Raw genomic sequence first — 10,884 nt, forward strand, 5'->3', positions numbered from 1 at the left:
CGCTGCGCGGCTGACTCAGAGCTTCCGCCGCCGCGCTCGCCATTCGCGCATGCGCAGTAGTGGCGCATGGCTAGCGTGCCGGAACCGCCGCCTCTGCCGCGCGCTCTCCATCGCCTTTCTCTCTCTCACCTCGTTGCTTTCGCAATCCTCCAGGTTTAACCAGATGTAAACCACTGCCAATTTTTCCTTTGTGAGTTTCTGGTTTCATCACTTATAAACGCAGCTGTATACAGATATAGCCTTGCTCGTTTGTGTGACGCATTGGGGAAATCATGAGCGCAGGTACATGCGCTTTCCTTTAAGCATTGTAATGTTTCTCGTTGCAGCGGGAGATCGCGGTTTCTTCAACGTGATCTTTTTTTTTTCGACATTCATTGTGAGTGCAAAAAATAAAAGAATGGAAACAGAGTCTGCCTAAAAGACAGCTGCGAGCATCTCACCATGTCGTCACAGGCAGTGTCGTCAGTGCTCGCAAAGATCCCAAGATATGAACACAGCAGTGATCGGTCTTCTCGACATTCGCAAAAAGAGCTAGCCTGCTGCACGAACCATTACTCTCGCAATTTGCATTGACCCAACCGTCACTTGCTCAAGGAAATTCATGTGAGTACTTTCTGAACTAAGCGGCTCATTGACTGACAGTTATCTGGGGCGGCATCTGGTTTCTCGGAAAAGAAAAAAAACTGTTTACGTTTCTGAGTGAATACCACTGTATACTTTATATCATACATGATTTACGAATACTACAATAGGTTGTGTAGCTTGATCTCTTTGGCCCCAGCACATTAAGACATTTTATGCAGTACTGAGGCGAGCTGTCGCATTCTATGAAAATTTGAGCTTTATCTCGCAGTAATCCTTGTTTTTCGTCGCAGAAATTCTTAGGCGAGGACAAAGTACTGGTATGATGAAAACCAGGGTTTGACGGAAACCCCTGGTCGGGTATGTTCATGGCGGGAATTCTTCAAGCGCTTGCCATTCGTTATAAAAAAATGACGTTTTTTATTCGTCATTTTTATAGCGTTATTTGGTAATGAATGATGGTGCTCGAAGAATGTCTGCCATGAACATAACCGACCAGACGGGTTTCCCTCAAACCCTGGGTTTCGTGGCATTTCGTGAGGCGTATGGCCAACGTGTTATCACCGAGATTCGCCGCTTCATTTCACTAAGAACCAGTGGGTTATCTTCAGCCCAACCTTCAAGGCACGGGATGTGATTCCTCGTTCCTTACGCCTGAACAGGCCCGTAGCATACCGGCTTGGATTTCACGTAGTTTCGAAAGCCGAACACCTTCTTCTACAAGCCAGGATCATGAACAGCAGAGAAAAGATGCGCTCACTTTAAAACGAAGCCTTCTTCGCACGCCGCCGGCTTGAGTACAAGTGCCCCGACGATATCACTAACATCCTGCTGCGCGCCAATTTCCACTCTGGTCTACGCTCACGTCGAGACGTCGAGACGCTAACTTCATGAACCTCGCTAGAATCACGTGGATTTCATAGAAAGCCCTGCTATGGTGGCTCAGTGGTTAAGGAGCTCGGCTGCTTACCGAAAAGATGCGGGTTCGATGCCGGCCGGGGCGGTCAAATATCGGTGGAGGTTAAATTCTACAGGGCCGCGTACAGTGCGATGTCAGTGCACGTTTAAGATCCCCAGGTGGACGAAATATCCGGGGCCCTTTACTACGGCGTCCCCATAGTCTGAGTCGCGTTGGGACGTTAAACCCCCATAAACCATACAAAATCCTGCGAAAACCTACAAGGCAAAACCTGCACACTGCAAGGTAGTGTGTGTGTGCCTTCATCTTGCCCTGCGTTTTTGTTTTCACTGGCTTTTGATAGACGTAGTTAAAGAGGGATCAATGGAAGAGTCGTTTCTCGTACTTGTAACCATAAACTCACTGGCGAAGATAATGACGCTGAGTCTACGAATGAACGCCTGCTTTATACCTTCACTCTGCCATCGCTATTTCTACCCGCGTGTTTGCTCTTATACGACTATAATTTTAATAAAGCGCTGTGCCTTACCTTGGTGTTGAGACATGCTAAGCGAAGAATGGAGCGGCTATTGTACTCAAAGACAGCCACCAAGCGCATCAAAGCTTCGCAGCACGAACTCTTCGTGTTTGTATAGAAGTGTATGACCTGTTCGCAACAAAAACTTCAACTTCAAAGAATGCTTGAAGCACAAGCACCACGTGTTCACGTTATCTCAGGACTCCCAAAGGAAGCGTTCGTCCGGCTCAACGGACTCTTCTGACTCCCGGAGGGCAGAATGTCATCGCGTCTGAAAGCCACCGTGCAAACCCGAAGAGGTCTTCAGATTGCGGTGAGCTTAATATTTCGCCCTTAACTAAACAGCCAGATGATATCGCTAACTGCCATGGGCGAAGTAGTTTCCGATGGCCATGGAGCGCACGCTGCATGAGTTATACTTCAGTGTGTATTCGATCATGTGTTTGGGAAAGAATTTTTGTTGCATTATAGAAGCCTGGAGAGAAGTTGAACTAAGGTTGCAATTCTGAAGATTAAAATGCGCGGTGTCACGAAGCGTCATTAGGAGCCGAAGTACAGTCTTTCAAGTAACGGGGCCCGAAGTGTTATAATGGGGTGAATTCCGCATAAGCGGTTTATTAAAGGCTTAGCTCTCCGTACAAAGTGCCCCGAAGGCTCCGTTCTTGTCCAAGTACGCACACATCCTGTGCGCAGGAAGGACTCTCGGCACAGTGGACGAGGGGGGAGGGGGGGGGGGCGAGTAGAAGCAATGCGAGGGTTAGCGGGGGAGGGGAAGCGTCAAGGGGCAGGGGAGGGGACAGGGAATGAGAAGAAGCAGAACAGCGTCTAGTGGGAAGACCATGTGGCGCACTTCGCGATGTTCCAAGTGCACGCGGCCCATACCCACTGGACATGAAGGCCTGTGTATAACTGCGGAATGTCAGCCTAGTGATACTGACTTGAAAGTCGGTTTCGCCGCTCCCGAACAATTGCTTAGAGCTACAAATGAACAAAAACGACAATGTGCTGCATTTTGTTTGTTACTATTTATTCGTAAAGGGGCTTTTTCGGCATTTCTTTGATAGGATATTTTAGAAGAGGTACGCGAATAAACATGCCTGCCAAGAGGTAGGACGCCGACGTGCACGGCACAGCTCTTTTTTATGCGTTTTCGCTTTTTAAACAAAATATACTATTCACTTAGCGTTCACTTATTATTCACTCAGCATTCACTATACTATTTACTTACCATTCAAGTTAGCACAGTAAAAACAATCTCCGCTCTTGGTTACATTCAGTAACCAGGACTCCGTTTCGGTTCGGGTTATTGGGGTTGAACGCCCCAAAGCAACTGAGGCTATGAGAGACGCCGTAGTGAAGGGCTCCGGAAATTTCGACCACCTGGGGTTCTTTAACGTGCACTGACATCGCACAGTACGCGGGCCTAAATAATTCCGCCTCCATCGAAATTCAGCCGCCGCGGCCGGGATCGAACCCGCGTCTTTCGGGCCAGCAGCCGAGCGCCGTAACCACTGAGCCACCGCGGCGGGGCAGAAACCAGGACTCGTGCACGCAAAACCAGTTTTGCAGTCTTTGACGAGGAAATAGGGCTAAAGGCAATTCGATTCGGTCACTTACTCTGAGGTATCTTTAGCCCAAAAAGAAACTTGATAATAGCCAAAGATTCATGGCAAACTCATTCGTCGATCGCGGCAATGACACTGTCGGCGGCGGAAGTTTGACGGCAAAGAAACCTAGAAGTAGAGAGCGTACGTCGAGCACTGAACATAACCTGCCATGGCGTTCCTTGGGTTTCGATTGCACCACGGCGTGTGGCTCGATCTCTCGTTAATCTCGCAGCAATGACGTCACACCGATGAAAGCGAGGTCTAGCCGAGGTCTTTCTTATGGTGCATTCCGATCGGCGCCGCGGAAAAAGTAGTCTTGCTTAGTGAGATATTGTGCATGCAATTGAACGGTATAGAGCAGCTAATCTTTCCGGGCTCAAAGTTTTTTTGAGGAGCTATCGCACTCGTGAGAGTGATATTTGTTGTTAATTGCGTTAACTGCGGAATTAAAGCGTTCTTCCAATCAAAGACCCCAACATTCCGTAACAAATTTGTTTCTCTTGCTTCTCGTTGCAGCATCCACCTGCTCTTTTGCCACTACCATATTCAACTCACCCATCAGATTACCACTCAAGTGGACGCTCCTAGTGATGGCAATGACAGCAATTTATATATGCTTCTACACTCTAACGCCACACATACGGCCGCCAAGCGAAAAGCTTCAGGACATTCAGGTTTCCGCTTATGGCTTCACGAATGACAGTTTACTGACAAACATCACTGCTACGCACGGTCTGCCGCGAATAATGGTGTGGACAAAGTTCTTTGGCTCTTGGTATGGAAGGCTAAATAATTCAAGAGTTGGTGAAGAGAAGATGGAAACCTGCACCGCTGCGTGCGTCGTCACCAACGACCTGAGTCTGCTGGCCTCTAGCGACGCCGTCGTATTCCATTTACGGGACATGGACATTAGGAATTTGCCTATGACGCGTTTTAACTCCCAAAAGTGGGTCTTCTACATGATGGAGTCCCCACCACACACCTGGTTTCACTACTTCAGTGCCACGAAGAACCTATTCAACTGGACCATGACCTACAGGTCAGACTCCGATGTGTACAACCCCTATGGGAGGGTGATTACACGGAGTTCCCCTGTAACCTCGAAGAAAAACGTGAGCACCATCTGGAAATCGAAACAAAAAATCGCTGTTTGGATGGTAAGTAACTGCTGGACTGATGGCAGACGGGAAGCATTCGTCAGGGAATTGAGCCGCCACATACAGGTTGATGTGTACGGCCGCTGCGGCCGTTACGACTGCTCCAGATCGCGTGGTCGTGAATGCTACGAGGAATTCGAGCGTGCTTACTTTTACATGCTTTCCTTTGAAAATTCTATTTGCGCTGAATACGTGACAGAAAAATTTTTTACTGTACTAAAATATTACATTGTACCGGTTATGTTTGGTGGTGCAAATTACACTGCAATCGCGCCCCCCAACTCATACATCGATGCGCTCGCATTCCAGTCACCTAAGGCGCTTGCCGACTACCTGATAGCTTTGTCAAAGGACTATACTCGTTACAGTTCCTATTTCAAATGGAAAGATGTTAAGGATGTGGAATTGTGGGACGGTGGCATGTGTGAGCTTTGTAAAAAGTTGCACAATGCCACCTTAATGGAGCGTAGTTCGTCATACGGCGACATAGGAGCTTGGTGGCTAAACGGAGGCCGTTGCCGAAAGTGGGGTCTCTAAGAACCGTTCTCGAAGGGCAAGAGTGCCGATGTGAATTAAATTGGTGGCACTGATCCTAGGCGCTTCAGATTACGCAAACAACATCAATTTTGCTACGATACAGGAATCCGTGTTTCACATGATACGAAACGAGTATGCCCGGTAACCAGAGGAAACATTTATTGCTACTCTTTAGATGACGCTGGGCCCGATATGTTCCGAATGAAATTTCTACGGAGGGGCAGGTCACGTATATAAATGCTTAGGGTTTGCAGTAAATTATTTTCGTCAACTTGAGAGTGGCATTGTTTATTTCAGAGAGCGCTTTGTTTAAAGCAGCAAAGAAGAACTTACAAATTTTCTTCAGGAACAACGGAGCCAGAATCAAAAGAAACGTTTGCGTAATGAATCTTTCAAGATATTATTTTTGTAACCTGGTGTGAACAGTGAATAAACATGTGCACACATAGTGTTGTACGGATATGACTACATTTTCAGGGTGTGTGGTTCCAAACGGAATAAGGTGCAGCTCAGTTTAAGATATCGGTGGCAATGTTTCCGGATTTTTACTCCGTCGGATAAATTTTACTCTGCCTCTTTATATAGCTGAACTTTTCATTGTTGTCACTATGTATACCGTAAAGCCTGTCATTTGTACATATATTTTCCGCAAAAACACCAGTATAGGCGCTGAACTCTTGCCTCCTATTTGGTTACCACTTATTCAAAGCAGAGAGAACTTTAGCTCTCTTCCTTGCTGTCCCTGTGTGATAGTTGTGGATAATGTGAATGTTTATGCAAATTAGTGATACAGGTTTGCTTGGGAATGCAGCGAAACACTCCTACGGAAACATGCTGAGGAGTGCAAGACTTATTTCTCTTGATGCGGTATTTCAGAACACAAATAGTATAATACGCTACAACCGATTTACCTAGCAGTGTTGTTGTTTTGCCCGATTTTTCGCCTGATGAGCAGTGTTCACTTCCGGGACGAGTCAGGATATTTTAAAAGTTTCTTACTCGAGGCCGACTGTTTTCGCGTTTTCAATATTCTCTCATCAACGCGCGCTAATTTGGGAGTGCCGTTTTCTTCAAGAGGAAATGCGGTTACTTACAGCTTTATCATTCGATCGCTGATTGCAGGCGCAAGAAGGCATTAACATCGCGTATCTGCCTGTGTTAGGCCCTTATGGGCAGCGTATGACTTTATTTATTGACAAGATATATGAAATAGAACATATTACATGTGCTTACATTTGCTTCTTGTTATGTACAAATTTCGCGACTAAATATTTATCAGGCAGCAAACATTCGGGAGGAGTTCTCAATCGGTGGTTACAGCTCAGAGCAAGAAGAAGTGGGAGAAGGAAGATAATTAGATAAAAAACGACTCCAACTAGATATATTGGACGGCGGAGAGGAAAATCGCACGAAGCACTCAAGCCATGCGGTCGCTCACTTGTGGAGAAAATCTTTGTTCCTTGAGGCCATGTGCGTCTTCACTCACTCCTCTGAGGGGAGAGAAGAATTTCTTACAACTTGTAGCCACAAACATGACTTTTACCACTGCGTGTTTGTGTCATTGAGGTTTCACTGCTCCTCGTGCATGCGCAGTACGGCCTTTCGTCAGCTCCACGAAATGGCTCGGCGACTCGCATAGTGTTGCTTCCGCAATGAAAAGTTAAGCAGCAAAGACTTGTTTGCATATTTCGACTTGGACTAAACAGCTACTTTTAGTTATTGTTTTAGTGTAGGTGTGTGTCTGCAAACGCATCAGGAGCAACACTCAGACAAGTCTACAGTGAACACCGCCACATCATTAGCGATTGCGTGCTAGTGCTTTTCGACGAGTGAAGAAGTTGTGCATTCTTGTAGAGTTTATTAACCATACAATCTGTTGCATGGTCGCGACGACGCATCCACGCTGGACACAATGCTCCTTCCAAATGGTGGTAATTCTTTTGTTGCGGGTTCTGACCAATTCATTAGCCACGCTGAGGCCTTCCGCACACTCACTCCGTAGTGAATTCGGCACCAGCAAGGAACCGACGCTGGTATAACCTCAGCCAGAGGGATGCGGTGTTATCAGCCCGCCCAACAAGTCTGGTAGGGGAGCCCAGTCCGCATGCCAGGACGCTCTGAAAAGTTTCTTCGCCGATACTTTGACCCATACGAGCTGCTCCGCCAGCTCAGCCAGGTAAACTACAAAATTCTTCCCCAACGCGCAGTTCGCTCCACTGGACGGTTTATGATGGCCTCCAAGCGGAATGTGTCCTCAGTATTGTGACAATTCAAAAGTTATTTGACGGTTTCTTTCCTTGACTTTGCTGCCGAGGAACTTCAAACACTCAGAGTCCGTTCGATTCTTAGCCATGCTGCACCAACCATAAGCAGTATATTTTTTTTTCCAAGACCATAACTTAGTCCTTTTAGTGGTAGACGAAAAGCTGAAGAAAAAGTCTAAACATGTTTTTATTAGTTCAATTCGTGCTAATTTTGCTGCTCATGTGCAGGCGCAATCAGCCATAAATTCCTTTATTACCGTGATTGATGTCTATGTCATTTATAATAAAAAATTAAATCGTATACGCAACTGAGCAGACTGTTAGGGCTCTCTAAGAGTGTTAAGAGAAGCTCTGCTACCGCGCGCTCCTCAGTTCTTCACGCCCCAGGGAAAACGACGTCATCGACGCTGTCCGCTGCCATATTCCACCGACTCAAGTAACGCAGCAGTGTGTCGGGGCCATCGAATACCACCGGCAGGCTAGAAGAAGGTGTAAGCCTTCCGCAACCTCGCAGTTCGGCAAAGAAGTGGCGCTGAATGGTGCAGTGTTCAGCCATACAAGGGTATACGCGCAGCCAGTGCATATGCTAGACATTCGATATTCAGGCTGCCCTAGATGTTTGAAGAATAATAAGCCTCGCCTGCACACCTAAAAGCACAACATGCTTGAACCAATATGCAGTCAAAATGAACCTAGGCAGTCAACAAATGCATCTTCGCGCACACGCATGTGAAAATATAAATTAAGGAGTTACGATGGGCCTTTAATGTCTTTATGTCCTGTTAGTGAGAAAGCACCCTTTTAACTAAAGGCCTTTAACATAAAGGTATTCAATTAAAAGCCTTTACCTTAAAGGCCTTCGACGTAAAGGCCCTGAAGGTTTTAAACCTAAAAGCCTTTATCACTAACATTGTCATTTATGAACCTCAACATCTCAAGATGGCCCACGAGGTAGACGCATGTACGTGCTGCTCCCAGCCCATTCGTGGTAGGCAGCAATTTTTGCCATGCATGTCTTGCAAATAGCATTTTCATTGTAAATCCATCGACACACAGGCCGAAGAATACAATATTATCATAGAATCTGAGAGCAAGAAGTAAAAATTGGCGGGGGCTTAGCATTGGTTAAGCCTGGTAGGTTGCGAAAGCAAAAGCGCAGCGCCTCCAACCGAAGGAACGCAGTGCGCTGCGTCTACAGGTCAGGCGTGGCTACCGGCCGCCGCTGCGCGACGACTCAAAGCGTCTTCGGTAATTTTTTTTATATTTTGTTTTTGATGTTGTTGCGACTGAGAGAACGAAAAAATAATCTACAGCTGGTATGACGTCACAGCGGCAGTACCGACAAAGGTGCGCGGCGCGCCGTAACTTCAGCCGGGATATCTGAAGGAGCGAGTTGGTCACCCATTTTCACTACGCTAAAGGTCAAACGTAACTGCGGCCGAGACACGAGAAGGCTTGAAAGTGCGAGTAGTATTGCTTTCACAATAAAAATGCGTTCACTGCGAGAAGCGGTGCGATGCTTCGGCAACACGGCTTACCTGCACATTCGGCGACTCGGAAACGTCCTGCGAGGCGCTTCGCTCTTCCCTGGATCTTCAGGACACAGCTTCCGTCAGTGTTTTTGTGGCGATGCAAAAAATATTTACTTGAATGGATGCTTTGGCCAATCAGGTATTAGAGCTTCGCGCCGAGAATGTGCTTCTGCGTGAGGCATTGAGTGGCCTGAATTCCCCTGTCCTGGTTCGTACCACAACCAGAGTGAGCGCTCGCTCTCCGAATGTTCGGAATCTCGCAACAACGCGTCTCTAGTGGCGGCAAACCTCGCTTCCACAAATTCTGCAACCCAACTGAAGCCTCCTGCTCAGTGCAAGCATAATCTTCTCCCACGCCCGCCAAAAGCGGTCAGCCAGTCATGTCGGTCTCAAGCGACGTTTGGCGCAGCTAACCAGTCCATGCCTAATGTAGAGCCCAGATTACCTGCGCAAGAAAACATATTTCTTTCGCGCCTGGACCCGACTGCAAGAGCGTCAGACATGGAGGAACTTTTGGCGGATACAGTAGAGGTTATTACGTGTACGAGTCTGAAAACGGGGTGCAATACGTATTGCTCCTTCTATATTTCTCTGAATTCACATTTGTTAGAAGTTGTGAGCAAAACTGAAGTTTGGGTTGATGGTTGCGTATTTCTCTCCTTCTATGGAAACCTGTAGTCCTCACGGCAGTTTGATGATACTAATGGTGCTCTAACCATGTTCTTAAATGACACGTTTGGTTAAGTTGTATTATCAAAATACGAGAGGGCTCCGAACTAAAAGGCAAGCGCTCTTCGCGAATGCATACCAATGTGAGTACGCCATTATATGCCTGACGGAAACGTGGCTAAACTCGTCGCGTGCAAGTGCCTCTTACTTCTCAGATGAGTATGCTGTTTTCAGAGCAGACAGAATGTATCCAGACCAGTTTAAAGGCTACAGTGGAGGGCAGATGGCCTGCAGTTCTGTGTTAAGTTAATTTAGAAGACCAAACCTGGTGACGCACGAAGAATGTGTGGTTGTAAATTCTAACACGCGACAAATCCCACTAACTAGTCGGCCGTTATTACGTTCCGTTAAATTCGGATCCCTACGTGTTCACTAATCATTTTTTGGATATTAGGAGAAAAACTGATTTTTCAAACGTTCAAATTTACGGGGACCTCAATCTTCCTAAAATGTAATGGGCACCGGTTTGGTCACTAGTGACCGCAGAGCCGTACGAGAAAAAGAGGTGTGTGTTACTGATTTTATTAATTTTACAACTATTACGTCACTATAATTGAAAAACTTCGCTTCCCAACTCCCTGTATGCTTTGAAGTAAAAAATACATTATTAAAAAGGAACTGCGCCGCTAACAGTTAAATCTAATACATCCAATGTGCCTGCTTTTGATGTGAAAGCGGTGCGGAATCCTGCTGTTCTTGTAGACAATTATCATTCCCCGTTTTCTGCGTAATTTTTTACCCTTTTTGTCCAGTGGCTGCGATGATACCTGAAAAATTTAGGTACACTAAGGGCGATAACGTTGGACTGTACAATGAGCTTCAGGACTACGACTGGTCTCGATTTTTAGGATCGAGAATGTTAACTCAGCCGTTGAGCTGCTGACACCAGTTGTACGGTAAATAATGAAAAGTACATACCACGCTGTCAACGGAAAAGTCTACATTCCCTCGCTTGTTTTCTTGCGATTTGAGACAACGCTCATAGAAAAACTGCGGTATCACAAACTTTACCTAAAGTCACAAGTTTAATATTGGTACCA

At 46.5% G+C, this 10,884-nt stretch overlaps 1 protein-coding gene across 1 annotated transcript; it reads left to right on the forward strand.

Moving 5' to 3' along the window:
* The first annotated feature begins 1,054 nt into the window (after positions 1-1,054).
* LOC149370210 (lewis-type alpha-(1,3)-fucosyltransferase-like) lies at positions 1,055-5,601 on the forward strand. The gene is made up of 2 exons (XM_089577275.1): positions 1,055-1,118; positions 4,142-5,601. The coding sequence occupies exons 1-2, from the start codon at positions 1,055-1,057 to the stop codon at positions 5,317-5,319; spliced, it is 1,242 nt and encodes a 413-aa protein (XP_089433401.1). The 3' UTR covers positions 5,320-5,601.
* The last annotated feature ends 5,283 nt before the right edge of the window (positions 5,602-10,884 follow it).

This window comes from Amblyomma mixtum, chromosome 1 (assembly GCF_055824585.1).
Source record: "Amblyomma mixtum isolate Tamu chromosome 1, ASM5582458v1, whole genome shotgun sequence".
Classification (NCBI taxonomy): Eukaryota; Metazoa; Arthropoda; class Arachnida; order Ixodida; family Ixodidae; genus Amblyomma; species Amblyomma mixtum.